Raw genomic sequence first — 16,623 nt, 5'->3', positions numbered from 1 at the left:
TTTTTTTTTTTCTCTTAAAACTTTTCACCAAGAACGTCCACTAGAATATTGACTGTTTTGAGTCTGGGCCTTTCCCACACACAGTTTGTTTGTCTAATCTCTCAGGCTGGCTTTGATTATTTTTCTTTCTTTCTTTTTCTTTTTTTTTTTTCCTTGGTTTTTCGAGACAGGGTTTCTCTCTGTAGCCCTGGCTGTCCTGGAACTCACTCTGTAGACCAAGCTGGCCTTGAACTCAGAAATCCACCTGCCTCTGCCTCCCAAGTGCTGAGATTAAAGGCATGCGCCACCACTGCCTGGCTTGATTATTTTTCTAGTGTAAAATTGTGGCTTCCCAGGAGGGCAAGTCTGAGCAAGTTCCTTCACTTTTTAAACCCTCAGTTTCTTAGCTGGGTAATGGGATATTCATACCTGCCATAAGTAAAATACTGGGTACACATGGAGTAATGACTGTTTAGCCCAACACCTAGCAGACAACAGGTGCTAGCTTAGATCTGTCTAACTCAGTGGTTCTCAACCTATGGGTCAAGACCCCTTTGGAGCTGGGGGAGGTGATGAATGACCCTTTTACAGGAGTTGCCCAGGACCATTGGAAAAATAGATATTTACATGATATAATTCACAAAGTAGAAAATTATAGTTATGAAGCAACAACAAAAATAATTTTATGGTTGAAGGTTACCACAACACAAGGAACTGTATTAAAGAGTCACTGGTTTAAGATTTCTGCCTTCTCTTTCTCTTATGCTTTTGTAGAATTTAATATTCCAGATTTACCGTACCACAATATCCACCCTTCCAGTTTTCTTTTTAAAAGTTATGAGCTGTATGAGCTATGAAAGATGGAGGAACTGCCACAGATGGGAGTAGACTGGAACATATCAGAACCAATGCAATCTGAGACCCTGAACCATTTTTATAAATTTTCAGGAAGTCTAAGATTATCTCCAAATAAAAAGTTTAAAATTAAAAAGAGTTATGAACTATTATAACTTTGCACAAGTGGGAAGCACAAAATACAAATTTATAATTAAGCAATAGGTTGTAAAATCAATACCAGGGGACCACTACCCAAGTCAAATAGCAAATCTTATTTGGCAAGACCTAGCCATGTCCTAAACCTACTCATAATTTAAACTCTCTTTTGCAACCACTGTGCTTTACCACTTAAATAGTAATCACTTTTATTACTTTTATGTGCTGTTTTATTGTCCGTATATGAATCCATGAGTAATTTAATTTAGTTCTGTTTTTATTCAAGTGTTTTTGATTGTGTGTACATGTGTGTGTGTGTGTGTGTGTGTGTGTGTGCACATGCACTCATGCATGCACAGGCCAGAGGACACCCTCATGGGTTGCTCACCTTTTGGGTACTTGCCAAGCAGGCTAGGCTGGCTATTCAGTGAGCCCCGGGACCTGTCCTCTCCACCTCTCTCGTCCTCTCACTGGGATCGCACAGAACAGCACCATGCAAGGCTTTGCTTGTTTGTTTTTAATCATGAGATCTGGGAATTGAACTCAGCACTTCATGCCTGAAGAGCACTTTCCTGACTGAGACGTCATCCCAGCTCCTGTTGTTCAAGGCTTTGTGACTAGAATCACATGCATTGTTCCTTGTTTTTTTTTTTTTTTAATCCCACCTTATGTGAATAAGATTAACCCATGATACTTTGTGAAGCTTTCTGCCATTCATTTTCTTTCCTGTATAGTATTCTGTATTATAGATATGCTTGCTCTTTTAAAACTATAGAAAAAGAACAGTAATTGATACCAAGTGGGTGTTTTATGCTACTAGATGTGGTTGTAAAAAGACTTTATTATTAACTGATTTAATGTTCATATAATAAGTTTAGTGCCTTTATTATCTCCATCTCCTAAACAAAGAAACAGACTGATAGACAAATAATATGACCAACATATGCTCAGGTGTCTAATATATATTATATATTATTATGCATGTAATATATTACATTATATATATATATCCTGGAGTCAATATGTATTGACTCCAATATATTATATTATATTCCAATATATGCATACATATATATTTGTATATATATATATATATATATATTTCAGTATCTGCAGACTTCATTGATTTCATTCAATTTCAAATTTTCCCTCTGATTATATGATATTCTCATTTCACCAAAACTGGTCTCTCAAGGACTAAATCGATGTTAAGGCTGTCCTGAAAAGTCTGGTTTAAGAGCCACACATAAGCTTTTGAATGATGTTTTCTGTTCAAGGCCCATAAGCGTGTGCACCTTTCTACACATGGTTTCCTTATGTCGCAGATTGCCACACCTCTTTGTGCCTTTGCTACCCTAGACTTACCACTGAGAGCAGAGGGGCTTTGCCACTTCCCTTTATCCACAGCCTCTTCCTAGGCAACTGTTTTTAATTCAAGAGTCCTACTTTACTATTGACTCCTAGTCTTCGATGCGCTTTTCTCCTTCATGCCTGTTCTTCCTGCTCATCCACAGCCACCTATCACTAATAAAGATTTCTCTCTGTTGGTGTGCATTTCTGATGCCTTTAACCCTGCTCCCTCAAGATCTCCTCTCCAAAATCTTCTAAAGAGAGGCTGTTAGCGAAGGCTTTGGAGAGAATCTAGAATGGCGACTTTGGAGCAGGCAGGTAGACTCATTTGCTATGCGTTAGGTCTGGATTGGTCAATACAGCACATTCTGCATAGACTGACTTATGTGCCAGGGGCACATTTCCTGTGGCTGATCCAGCTCTTACGAGCTGTATTTCATCTCCCTATCCTTGAGATTAGCCTTATGACCACTGTGTTCAGGTGGAGACTAATACTGGAAGGAATTAAGCAAGTTAAAAGAACTTACATTAAACAAAGCTGGCCTTTCAACCCAAATCCTCCTATTTCTTGTCTGTGACCACAACCTCTTTAAAACTAGGAAGAAGTGAAAGCTATTTGTGTGTGGTGTGTGTGTGTGTGTGTGTGTGTGTGTGTGTGTGTGTGTGTATGTGTGTACGTCCTTTAACTCTTTTCTTCCTTTCATCTTGCTTTGAGTCAATGAACATTGTTACATTTGGGTCTGCCCTTGACAAGCTCAGAGATTGCTTGTGTGCAAAAGCGCACCCACAACCTTGTGTGCTTGATCCCCATGACCCAGCAGATGAGTACGAGAGCACCTGTGTAGTGTCACAGACGCAGAGCTGCCTTTGTTATTTAGTTTCAGTCATAAGCTTACATTGTAGTCATAGTAACCATGAGTTGGCATTAACCTTTTTGTCTTGCTTTCTTTTTTTTCTTTTCTTTTCTTTCTTTTTCTTTTTCTTTTTCTGTTTTTTTTTTTTTTTTTTTTTTGAGGGGAACCTGAGAAAGGAGATATTGTAAATAAACAAAACATGTAAAAAAATAATTAAAAAAAAAACAAAAAACAAAGCCACAAACACAAAGAAGCAAGGACTATGTGTAATGTCTGGACATGGTGCAGAAGCCTGAGCCTGAGATGGTTATCACAAAAGGAATGTTGACTGGGCCTCCTGCAGACCCAACTTTCAAGGGCAGATGTTCTCTTTATATAAGACGGAGTTGGAAGAATATTGCCCTGAAAAAGAGACCTCAAAAGACCTCTGGCAGAAGGAGATAGGGGCCCTGCCATGGCCTGAACTGAACTGTCAAACTTGTAAACTTCAAGTTGAATGAGTGCACAAGGTCTCTTGGAAAGAGGAGCCATCAAGTTTCTTACGAAAGCTTGCTAAGCAAACGGGGCAAAATGGAGAGATCCTAAATGGGGCACGGGGAACTCACGCAGCTCACTTTGTCCTCGGCACTTACACATCCTTCAGAATGCATGATCACATGGTAAAAGTTCATCACAAGTTTACACATTAATTCAAATCATAACTCCAATAAAAGGTTTACAATAGAGAATGTGTACGTGTGTGTCCATTAGGAGTAATTATTCTGGCTAAACATTCATCACCTGTCATAGCACCACAGGTTCATGGAAAGTTAAAAACACAAGTAAGTTATTAGAGAAGTTTTGTATAGATAAACTCGGTATGTTATCTTATGTCCTAGTACCTAGAATAAATCATTAGTTCCATTGTCTTGCTTTCTTAACAGACAAAGATGTGAGCAGCGGGAGTTATAACCTGTCCTCTGCAACGACAGGAAGCTTCTACAGCTGTGTCAGCCAGATCACCATAGGTGAGCAATTTGCAGCGACTGTCATATAACATTCTTAACCTGGGAGGGAGGGTGGCTTACGAAGGAACAAGTAAAAAAATACCTGGGAAAGAATTGGTATTTACTGCTGGTGGGTTCTCGTCCTGGAGCGCCCTCTTGTGGATTCTTGCTGCCATCGAAAGGAGTTGGAAAAACTAGTCTACCCTGAATTGGCCTTTTCCTGCTTTGCTGATTTTTCAATGTTTGCTTTACCTCTTTCCTTGGTGTGTTATCTGAACTGTTACACACTTAATATCACAATCAAGTTCCTTTGTGATATCTGTGGAGTATCATTAAATATTCTTTTAGGAAGAAACCTCCTGGTAACTGCAAATAGGAAACTAATGTTACGAAAATTATGGAAAATTTTGTCCACCAGTTCTTGGAGGAAAGGTGCATCCTTTCCTGTCTGAAGAGTGTGTGAAGCAGGTGTTAGTGCGGTGCTAAAATCCAAAGTCAGGCTTTCCTTGTTGGGGTATGAATGAACCAACGAGAACCAGACGGACAGCTTCCCACCCTCTCAGGAGCCCTTCTGCATGTATTCTAATTTATGCCTCTGCTGTCCTTAAAGACATTCTGCTGTCTGAAGAATACTTATAGCCACTCTGTCCCTTCCTTCTCAGAAACGACATCTCCACTCCATACAGTATGTGACATTGGAAATGTCCTCAGATTGGGCCCTGCTCTTCTCTCCCCTCCATGCCAGGAAGCCTGTGAACCAGCAACACGGGCAGAGCACATCCATACTCTCCTACTTTCTTTCCCACCCAAGGAAAGAAAGGGGGAAGAGTAGCACAACCTTCTTTATTTTTCTGTTTTTTGAGTCTGTTCTCTCCCACTTATTTCAAAACTTTCTTGAGTTCAGAATCGTAGGCAGTAACTCACAAACAATTTGGTGGAGATCACAGCTGATGTTTATTTTGTATCCGTCAGCTGCTGTTGGCTCCCTACTTCATCCATCTTACTAGAGAGGAACTCTGTGAGACGGTGCCAGCATTTCTTCATCGTACAGATTAGGGGACTTGACTTCTTTTTGTTATTAATGTGATCAGGGTTCCGGTACAAGTCTCTTAGACTACAACCCGTGCCTTGAGACTCCAGAATGTGGCTTCTTTAACAGCCATGGCAGGGAGCTCTATCAAATAATGATGAGCCTGTACAATGGATTTAAAGACTTTTGATTATAAAGTTACCCAAGTATATTCGAACATAAAACTAAACATGGACACCTTCTGTTCGAAATGCCCATTAAAATCCACATTGGATTTAAAATGCCATAAAGCAAAATGACCCCCAATTCCCTGATTAGTTTATTAACACATGTTCTCTGACTTTGCTGCTTGCAAGACAACATGCTGTTAGTTTCAGTGGGATGACCTTTGAACCCCAACATCGTACTTCTGGGTATTTTATAGAGTCAGCACTGCCATCACCCCTGTCTAATTTACTCTGAAGTCTGTCGCTGTTCACTGATATGAGGTCTCTGAATCTTTACATGGTGTGGGTACACCTTGACATATCCAGTTTTTCACCTCTCATGAAGTCTGTGGATTGGTATCACTTCATTTGAACACCAAGGCAGACTCAAGCATTAAAATCAAATGGTAGAACTTGGTCCAGAGTATTGATTTTTTTAAGCAATTAATTTTAAAATGAAGAGTAATGACAGTTAAAAATAATCCTCTGGAGCTCATCCTTCAGGGCCTGTTTGAAAATATCAAATACTTAAGATGTTTTTAGAAATATTTGTCAAGAAGAGGGAGGCCATAGAGGGAGGGTCTGCAGTAAGACAATGAGAAGCTTGAGTGACCAGCATGGACGAGAGATTATTCTGAGAGTGGACTTGCTGTGATTCCTGTGGGAGAATCTGGTGTGTTACGCAAGTCAGTGCTCGGACTGGTCCTGACATGAGACGATAACAAAGCCAAGAAACTGGGGTCAAGAGGCACATCAGAGAGTGAAGGATAGGTTAGTGGGCTAGAGTGGTCATTGACTATGTCTGAAGGTAGACAAGAACGCTCTGAGATTTTGAGTCGGGGTGACGATGAGTCTAACCACTGTCAGAAATATGGAAGTTAGGAAAAGGGTACAAGCAATGTAGTTTAGATATGCAGGGGCCTGACCATTATAGCTTGGATGTGCAGTATGCATGGGACTCCTTAAAGTCTCTTGGAGGAAGCTAGAATTGTGGGTAGAATGATCAGAGGGTGCAGCCAGAAGCACTGCCTGCATGGAGAGGTTGGCTGAGTCTTTGGGATTGCCTGAGATCATGAGAGTGAGAACCACTACATTCTGTGTGCAGAGAGCCAAGGACTGGCCTTTGAGGGGAACCCAGTTAGGACAGAAAGAGAGACAAAGGGAAGGGAGTTAAGCAAGCACAATTCTCGAAAATCAGAGCAACTCAGAGCTCAAAGTCGACCCCGGTGACAAGCCTATATAGGATTCATGTTGCAGAGATTGGTGTAAGGAGCTGTGGGACATGGACTGAATGAAGACATCCCTAATGAAACTGGAGGGAGGCCTAGTAAGAATGATATAATGGGAGACACATTGGGGGAAGATGTTTCCTAAGTGCTATTCTGAGTACTTTTTCTGTATTTACTCATTTAATGCTAAAAAGGTCCTGAGGTAGGACTTTATAGATGGGGAAACTGAGACCCTGGGCGGGTTAAGCAGTTGACTCTGGACTCATTGGTAGTAAGAATTGGGGTTTGAACATAGGCCACCTTGATTCTCTTGGATGGAATTTCTGTTACCTGCCAACTTGCACACAAGGGCAAATGTCCTTTCTCGACTCAGAAGCTGTACCTACCACGTCAGGATGTATGAGTTAAACCGAGTCTTCCAAAAGGTACCTGGAAGTCCGAGTCTTCAGTACCTGCAAATGTGACCTCATTTGGAAGTAGGGTCTTTGTGAATGGCATCAAGTTAAGATGATATCACACTTGCTTAGTATAGGCACTAATCCACCAGTATGCCCTAACGAGAAGGGTTAGAGAAATGAACAGGGGCAATGCCATGTGGCAGTGGGATAAGATGTCTATCAGTCAAGGAATAACTGGATTCTAGGAACACAGAAACCCAAGAGAAAGGCAAGGACCAGATTCACTGGTGGAGCCATCAGAGGCTGTGTGGCCCCTGTGACATGTCACTTTCGACTTCTGCTTTCCGGAACTGTGAAGTAATACATTTCTGTTATGTTAAGCCACACAGTTTTGTGGAACTTTTTTTTTTTTTTTTTTTTTTTTTTTTAACAGGAGATCTAACTTTTGAAAGGGAGGTGGGGACAGGGGATGCTTAGTTTTCTAAGGTGACAATATAACCAGAAACTTAATTCAGTTCCCCAACTGGCCAAGACCATAAAGAGCTTATTCTTTCTTCATCAGAAGACCAGAAGCAGGATCATTCTGAACTGTTGTGAGAGGCCTTCTCCCCTCTGCTTTTGTGGTGGCTTATCCTCATGGTGGCAGCCACAGTGAGGAAAAGGATTGCAGTGGAGAGCCTTTCCCTGGAGAACCCCAGGAGACCTGACTTGTATCCTCAGATTTGTGTGGTCCCATGACCATCCCTGAGTCAATCAACTGACCTTGTCCCTATCAAGCCCCATTTGAGGGTCTGGACAGGTGTGTGGAGATGGAATTAAATCACCTGTTGTGAGTTGCTATCCCCAGGACTCCTCGGGGTTGTGGCAGAGTGCCCCCCATAAAAACAAAGTCAAAGCTGTTGAAGGAAGGACATGAGATTCTCCAGAGGCAATAGGCAGCATCCATTTCCCACATCTATCCAAAGTCTTGGCAACAAAGAGCTTTTGGTAACATTCATGGCAAAAGCAGAAAATAGAAGAAGAGTTTAGACACTCAGGGCTAGAGGGAGAGTGTCTTCCTTCGGATCATTTAAAGAGCTCTGTCTGAATAATTTTTGCTTTCTTTCATCCCTTACACTCATCTTCTTAGAGAGGTTCTCAATCTGTGGGTTGTGACCCCTTGGGGTCGAATGACCCTTTCATAAGGGTCACCTAAGACCATCAGAAAAACACAGATACTTACATTATGATTCATAGCAGTAGCAACATTACAGTTATAAAGTAGCAACAAAAGTAATTTTTTGGTTGGGAGTCACTACAACACGAGGAGCTATCTTAAAGGGTGACAGCATTAGGAAGGTTGAGAGCCACTGTCTTAGAGAATAGTCGTCCTGCCTCTGTATGTGAGGGATTCTAAGATACAAGGCTTGCATAGATTAATCCCTGCATGAGCTGCTGAAGCAGAGGTATGGGGAAGATCCCAGGCACAGACAAACCATTCTTTCAAAACCCTTCATAATGTTTTGGCTCTGGGCTGACTCCCTATTTTATGATAGCTCTTACCCATGTATTAGAGCTGTAAGAACCTCAGAGGTGATTAATACCAGATTCCCCTCCCCCCCCAAGACTGATGACAGCACTGGGTATGCTTTCTCTGGTCCCCTTGCCAGTTATGAATCTGTCAAGTGACACTGTTGATGTTGAACTTAAAGGCAACCGAGATACCTGTTGCCACAGTTCTTTCTCCCTGAGTGGACTGATGTTGCAGAGGGGGTGGAGGGTGGAGTGGGGGGTGGGGAGCATGTGCCTGCCACTAGTGGGAGGGACATCCTGTGGCTTGTTTCTGCTATGCCAGCTGTCCCTTTGGTTGGCTGTTCCCTCAAAATACTTTGACCTCATTGCTACTTTTAAATTTAGAGTGCCCCATTTACATTTGATCATAATTGTGCAAATCTTATTACAGCTCGTTTGTATCAATGAAGTGGATTAAAATATTTGCTAATGAGCACCATTTCTGGGATAACAAACATGAATAAAAACCCTTTAGCAGTGTGAACAGTGTCTTCTTAACATTAAGAAAATGCTACAAAGTAGCTATGATTTTCTATAAGAACCAGTAAAACCTGAAACTTTGGAGAGTCCAGAGTTATTGAACACCTTCAAAAATTATTTTTGAAGGAAGAAAATAGGCATATGGTTATGGTGAATAGTTACAGTTATGTGTACAGTTATGTGATTTGACAATATGTGTTTTATGTACATATTTAGAGTATACAATATGACATTTGATATATAATATACATTATACATATAATCAAATTATTACTAAGAAAATTAACATAGCCATTGGCTCCTAGTTTGCTTTTTATTGATTTAAGTTTTATTGCATTATGATGAGAAAAGATACATGATTTCAATTTATCTGAATTTGTTAACATTTAAAAAATATTTTAAGTAAATAGAATTATAGCACATTGTTGTTTCCTTTTTGTACCCTAACTCCTCCAAGAGACCCCCCTCCAATACCTGCAGTATCTTTCTTTTTTTATTTTGTCATATTCTTTAAAATTTATAAAATATTGTAACAATAAAAATGGGTATTATAAAATTGTTTGATATAAAACAATCAATTGAACAGTCTTATGTAGATGCTTGTCTACAGCAATACTGAAAATACATAGGTCTGGTGGAGTTCCTGCATGCCTGAGTCCTGCTGGTCCCAGTTACTCCTGGTGTTGGGATAGATGTTGTGTCTCCTCACCTCGACTCCTAGTTTTCTTTATTTGTGTATTGTGTGCATTTCTAAAATTTAACTCTTTTAACAAATTTGCAGTGTACAATACAATGTCATTAATATATGGTATCCTTTGACCTCCATCTCCCATTCCTTCCTCCTATTCCCCTGAACTACATTTACCCCCTGTTTCTGTGTAGTTGAGGTTATTTGACCTTTTATACTTAAAGATTGCATAAAAAAGTGAGGCTGTGCAGTGTTTTTTGTTTTTTGTTTGTTTTGTTTGTTTGTTTTTCCTCTGTGCCTGGCTGGTTTCACTTAACAAGATGTCTTCCTTGCTTGTTAAACAAAGGCCTCTTTGCTAAAGGTTGAATAATGTCCTTTTTATATTTACAACAGTTTTCCATTCTTAAATTAAGGAGCACTTATACAGCCTTAAACACACTTTCACAGTGTGTTCTCTTCTTGGTAATGATTCTAGAAGGACTTGGGCATGTGGAAGGAAAGAGAAAGAGACTTGAATCTATAGGTTTTCAGGGCTGACCATTTGATAATGAATAATGGATTGATGTGATTTTCCTTGGGGAAGACTATTTCTCTTGTGCTCAGCATTCTTTAGTTGACTGTAGTTCTTTGTCTAGGGCTGAGGCCTTGTGAGCTTTCTCCCCTTACACACTAGTATGCATGTTCATGTCATCTGTGTTCAGGTTCTGTTTAGGCAGCCATGCTACTGAGACTGTGTGGATATAGTTTCTGACATTCTTAAGAGATACAGTCTCACAGCATAGTTACACACACACACACACCAACAGTTAAAAGAGGCTGTGAATTCCAAAGAAAGCAATGGGAGGGAGTACACCGGAGGGTTTAGATACAGTGGTTCTCAACCTTCCTAATGCCCTTAATACAGTTCTTCATGTTAAAGTGACCTCCGATAATAAGATTATCTCACTGTCACTTCATAACTGTAGTCTTGCTACTGGTACAATTCATAATGTAAATATATGATATGTAGCATATCTGATATATGACCCCCCACACAGCAGTCATGACCCACAAGTAGAGAAGCGCTGGTCTAGAGGGAGGAAAGGGATGTGATTAGACTATAATGTCAATAATTTTTAAAAAAGTATTTAAAGAAAGACTTGAGTGTCTGAGTAATGTGATGAGGTAAGAATTCTTTGGCATAATAAGGAAGAATTCTGGTTTCAATTTTTTTTTTTTAAAGGCATGCGCCACCTGCCTGGCTGATTTATTTATATTTTATGTGTAAGTACACTGTAGCTGTCTTCAGACACACCAAAAGAGGGTGTCAGATCTCATTACGGATGGTTGTGAGCTACCATGTGGTTGCTGGGATTTGAACTCAGGACCTTCAGAAGAGCAGTCAGTGCTCTTAACGGCTGAGCCATCCCTCCAGCACCTTGGTTTCAATTTTTAAAAATAAAGAATATAATAAAACATCCACTTAAATGGAGTACTCTGGAACTTCACTTCCATAGCCTATACCATCATAGGGTTTAGAGGAAAAAGGGTACATTATGGCAGAGAGGAATGGAGGCAGGACACAGGGCACTAATAACTCAAATCCTCAACTGGAAGCAATAAGCAGGAAGAATGAACAGGAAGTAGGAAAAGCCTATAGACTCTCAAAGCCTCCCCTCCCCAGCCCCCCAGTGATGTACTTCCTCCAGCAAAGAGTACAAGTTCCACAACCTCCCCCAAAAGTGTCACCAGCTGGGGAATATAAATTCAAAGATCTGCACCTATGGGAGACATTTAAACTCAAACCACACAGATGAGTCAGCTGGTCGCTGCAGGCTCTTTTCCTGTGTCCATGTGGCTGTGGCTCTGAAGTTTGTTTTCTTTACGGAAGTCAGTGCTTTAATTCAGTCCTTTAATGACCTCCACACGGCCTCTGCCGCACAGCCTTTCCCATGATCTCCCTGCTGCCCTGTGATGGGGATTAACTGAACAGAGAGTGTCGTCCCAGAGCCAAGTAGCTAGGGGCTTGTAGGATGGAAGTGAAGAGAGCCAAGTAGAGAAAGACCAGAAAGGAATTTTGAAGATAATGAAAGCACCCTCTAATTCACGGGAGGCTCAGCTCAGAATGGAGAAGCAAGGCTTGTCTGGAAAGCCTGGGTGGGGGCAGTGTGCTGAGTTGATGTCTGTGTGGTGTCTAGCATGGCATAGGAAAGAACAAACATGTATTCAGTCCCCGAATCTTCCCTTTCTACTTCTTGTCTCCCTTCCCCTTCCTGTCTTGTTGGCTCTCTCAGTCTGTCCTCTCTTCGAAAGGACTTTCTTCTGACACACCTCCAGTCCCTGCACCCTAACACCGTTCCTTTAGACATCATGTCACCATGCCGATCCTATGTGGAGAAGCCAGGAGCTTCCTGGAAGAGGTGATCAACAGAAAGTGATGGTTCTGACTGTCTTCACTAACGTCAGTGTAATCCCACTTTGCAGACCTTTAAGGACTTTTTGCTTTGCTTTCCAAATAAAATCTAGTCTTTGTGGATCTTGGCATGTCTTAGACTAATCTATGCTTTTCACTTTGTGTTTTCTCCTGACTGCGTGCATGTTTCATCCCCATGCACTATACCAAATTTTCATAAGCAAAAGCTGGAAGAGACTAGGCACACTCTCCAGATGAGTGATGGAAGCTGGGGTAAGGTGTTCGGGAGTGTGGGGACTGTGGCAGATTGATACTAGTCTCGTAGACTTTTGGGAGGTAGAATTTCCGTTGCTTTAAGCTGACAGCTGCCATGTGGGGACATGATGCAGTGTTGTTTAATACTTGTAAGAAGATCAAGAGATTTTCTTTTTTACAAAAGGTCAAAAAGCAGGTTTGCGTGTGTGTGTGTGTGTGTGTGTGTGTGTGTGTGAGAGAGAGAGAGAGAGAGAGAGAGAGAGAGAGAGAGAGAGAGAAAGAGAGAGAGAGAGACAGAGAGACAGAGATAGAGAGACAGAGAGACAGAGAGAGAGAGACAGAGAGAGAGACAGAGAGAGACAGAGAGAGACAGAGAGAGAGAGAGAGAGAGAGAACTTTAGATTTTCTGTTGTTACTACAGATTTGATTTCAAATTACCCAAAAGGATAATATTACCACACAACAGATTTGTCCTACTGGTTTCTAGATGCTAACTTTATCTACAAGGCTGTGTTCACACCACCTTCTCCATAGCCCCACTTCCTTGAGAACAAAGAAGGCCCTCTCCCTTGATCTCTTCAGGTGCAATTTCTGTTCTACGTTTGATTCGTTTCTTTTGTCTTTGTCCTGTGGTTAGTTGTAGTTTAGGGGGAAGCAACATAGACTCTGTATTCACACAGCTCTAGGCTTGCATTCTGCTATTGGCCTCTGTAGGCTGCTTTTTCTAGGGAAAGCTAACTGTTATTTTTTGTCATCTATAAAGTTGAAATAGTCGATAGTGCCCTTTAGAGTTTCTGCTAGGAGCCAGCCCCAGCCGGTCTTCTTTCTTGTTCTGGGTTTTCCGTGAGGAAGCAGAGGGGAAGAGCATTATTGGTGGAGGGTAAGGAGTTGTCTTAAGAGATATGGGGGTAATATTTTGCCTTATGAGATATTTAGGGTTGTTGTATAATAGTAAAAAATTTACTTATCTAAATCTAAGTTGCTTTGTTTCAGTTGCTGACCTGCCTTCTGTTTTCCTCTGAGGCCAGAAACTGTAGTCTCTGGCGTTTAGCACCTCATCATAAAAGAGCCAGAGATTTAAGTAGTATAGCCTTTGTTTTATCTCCACAGGACTTGCACAGCTCTAACTTTCAGCCCACTAGTTGAAGTCCACAGGAAGAAAAAGGGACACTTTGAAAAATGAATTTAGCATTTATTTCAAAGTTGTAAAAAGCTTCCTACGAAAACTCTAAGAAAAAGGGGGAAAGCAGAATGATCATCTCTCCTCTTTGTCTTCAGCACTTAAATATCTTTCAGAATATATGATCACATGGTAAAAGTTCATCACAAGTTTACACATAGATTCAAATCATAAATCGAATAAGAAGTTTACAACAGAGAATGTTTATGTGCATATCTATTAGGAGTAATTATCTGGCTAAACATTCATCACCTGTCACAGCTCCACATGTTCAAGAAGAGTGAAAAACCATAACAAGTTATTAGTGAAATGCTGTATAGATAAACCCAGTCAATATTTAATCTTCTGTCCTAGCACCTTTAATAAATCATCAGTTGTTTTATGACCTTTGGTTAATGGTTTTACAACCTCTTGGAATGTGCTCTGAGTAGTAGAATGGCTGCTTACTATCTCAGAGGCAATTAATTAACTGGTGATACTTGGAGACTGGCAGAGTTCTCACTGCAGTTTTGATTATCAGAAAGGACCTAACAGCAGTCCCACTATAAAAGAGCTTAATAAATACTCATATAATGTTAGGAATTCTTATAGAATCATCATTAAAAATTAAGAAGCCATTCATTTGTCTATATAGCATCACTACAAGACAGTACATCTTTGTTGTTCTGCAGAGATCTGCTCAAAAGGGTGGGCTAATACCTAGTGAATGTTATATATTTAATATCAGAAAAAGCATATTAATAGCAAGAATCTTCCCTAAAATGAATTTCTTATGGGCCTTGTCTATAGGAGGAAATCTGTCATGGATTTTTATTTTTTATCCAAGGCAAACTCATCTTGGGACGATCACCTGCTAGTTCTTAGCTTGTCCTATAATGACTCCTGTCAAGTTGCTGTATTGGGTAGACTGGCTGTGTAGAGTGTCCAGCAAAAAGTTGTTCTTCCATTGCTTTTTTTAAGTCATCAAAATAATTTATAATAGTTAAATGCCTCATAAATATACATAATATCTTCTGAAGCCAAAAGTAATATGCACTCAACCAGTTTTTAAATTTTTTTTTTTTTTGGTGTTTTGAGACAGGGTTTCTCTGTATAGCCCTGGCTGTCCTGGAACTCACTTTGTAGACCAGGCTGGCCTCGAACTCAGAAATCCGCCTGCCTCTGCCTCCCAAGTGCTGGGATTAAAGGTGTGCGCCACTGCCACCCGGCCCAGTTTTTAAAATTTATTAGTAACATTAAACATGATAGAAATAGAAAAAAATCTTTTTTTATTAGATATTTTCTTTATTTACATGTCATATGATTTCTCCTTTTCCAGTTTCCCCTCCAAAAAAAAAAAAAAAAAAAAAAACCACAAAACAACAGCAAGAACAAACCCCTGTTCCCTCTCCACTCCCTCTGCTTGCCACCCCACCCTCTCCTGCTTACTGGCCCTGGCATTCCCCTACACTGGGGCACAGAACCTTCACAGGGCCAAGGGCCTCTCCTCCCATTGATGACCGACTTGACCATCCTCTACTATACACATGCTGCTGGAGCAATCAGTCCTACCATGTGTACTCCTTGGTTGGCGGTTTAGTCCCTGGGAGCTCTGAGGGTAGGTTGTTTATCCTAAGGGGCTGCAAATCCTTCAGCTCCTTCAAGTCCTTTCTCTAACTCCTTCACTGGGGACCCTGTACTCAGTTCAATGGATGGCTTTCAGCCTCTACTTCTGTATTAGTCAGGTACTGTCAGAGCCTCTCAGGAGACAGCTATACCAGGCTGGAGTACCCTTCTTTCAGTCTCTGCTCCATAGTTAGTCTCTGCACCTCCTTCCGTGGGTATTTTGTTCCCCCTTTTAAGAAGGAATGAAGTGTCCACATTTTGGTCTTCCTTCTTCTTGAGTTTCTTGTGGTTTGTGGATTGTACTTTGTGTATTCCGAACTTCTGGTCTAATAACCACTTATCAGAGAGTACATACCATGTGTGTTCTTTTGTGATTGTGTTACCTCACTCAGGATGATATTCTCCAGATCCATCCATTTTCCTAAGAATTTCATAAATTCATTGGAAAAAAATCTCTTATGAAGTCCTCTGTGAAAGGAAATTGTAACAAGTTCCTGATTAGACAGAAACCGTTCCATCTCCAAGGGAGAATAAGCAGCGTAACTACAGCTTCATAGAATGAGTTGGGTAGTGTTCCTTCTGTTTCTATTTTGTGGAATAGTTTGAGGAATATTGGTATTAGGCCTTCTTTGAAGGTCTGATAGAATTCTGCACTAAACCTATCTGGTCCTGGGCCTTTTTTGGTCAGGAGACTTTTAGTGACTGCTTCTATTTCTTTAGGGGTTATGGGACTGTTTAGATGGTTTATCTGATTCTGATTTAACTTTGGTGTTTGGTATCTGTCTAGAAACTTATCCATTCCATCTAGATTTTCCAGTTTTGTTGAATATAGGCTTTTGTAGTAGGATCTGATGACTTTTTGAATTTCCTCAGTTTCTGTTGTTATATCTCCCTTTTTATTTATGATTTTGTTAATTTGGATACTGTGTCTGTGCCCTCTGGTTAGTCTGGCTAAGTGTTTGTCTATCTTGTTGATTTTCTCAAAGAACCAGCTTCTGGTTTGGTTGATTCTTTGCATAGTTCTTTTTGTTTCTACTTGCTTGATTTCAGCCCTGAGTTTGATCATTTCCTGCCATCTCCTCCTCATAGGTGTATTTGCTTCCTTTTGTTCTAGAGCTTTCAGGTGTGCTGTCAAGCTGCTAGTGTATGCTCTCTCCAGTTTCTTTTTAGAGGCACTCAGGGCTATGAGTTTTCCTCTTAGCACTGCTTTCATTGTGTCCCATAAGTTTGGGTATGTTGTGCCTTCATTTTCATTAAATTCTAACGTCTTTAATTTCTTTCTTTATTTCTTCCTTGACCAAGTTATCATTGAGTATGGCCTTGTTCAGTTTCCTTGTATATGTGGGTTTTCTGTTATTTTCATTGCTTTTGAAGACCAGCCTTAGTCCATGGTGATCTGATAGGGTACATGGGATTATTTCAATCTTCTTGTATCTGTTGAGGCCTG

At 40.6% G+C, this 16,623-nt stretch overlaps 1 protein-coding gene across 3 annotated transcripts in view; it reads left to right on the top strand.

The window, feature by feature from the left end:
* Ano4 (anoctamin 4) overlaps window positions 1-16,623 on the top strand; it is a 401,446-nt gene that overhangs the window by 12,351 nt on the left and 372,472 nt on the right. For all 3 annotated transcript variants that reach the window (XM_031349070.1, XM_031349069.1, XM_031349068.1), the window contains exon 2: window positions 4,100-4,183. In XM_031349070.1, coding sequence (XP_031204930.1) covers window positions 4,100-4,183 — 84 coding nt within the window. The remainder of the gene's footprint in view (window positions 1-4,099; window positions 4,184-16,623) is intronic.

Source organism: Mastomys coucha, unplaced genomic scaffold (assembly GCF_008632895.1).
Source record: "Mastomys coucha isolate ucsf_1 unplaced genomic scaffold, UCSF_Mcou_1 pScaffold4, whole genome shotgun sequence".
NCBI classification, from domain to species: Eukaryota; Metazoa; Chordata; class Mammalia; order Rodentia; family Muridae; genus Mastomys; species Mastomys coucha.
The sequence above is the reverse complement of the archived record's forward strand: the minus strand, read 5'-3'. Positions and strand labels throughout refer to the sequence as shown.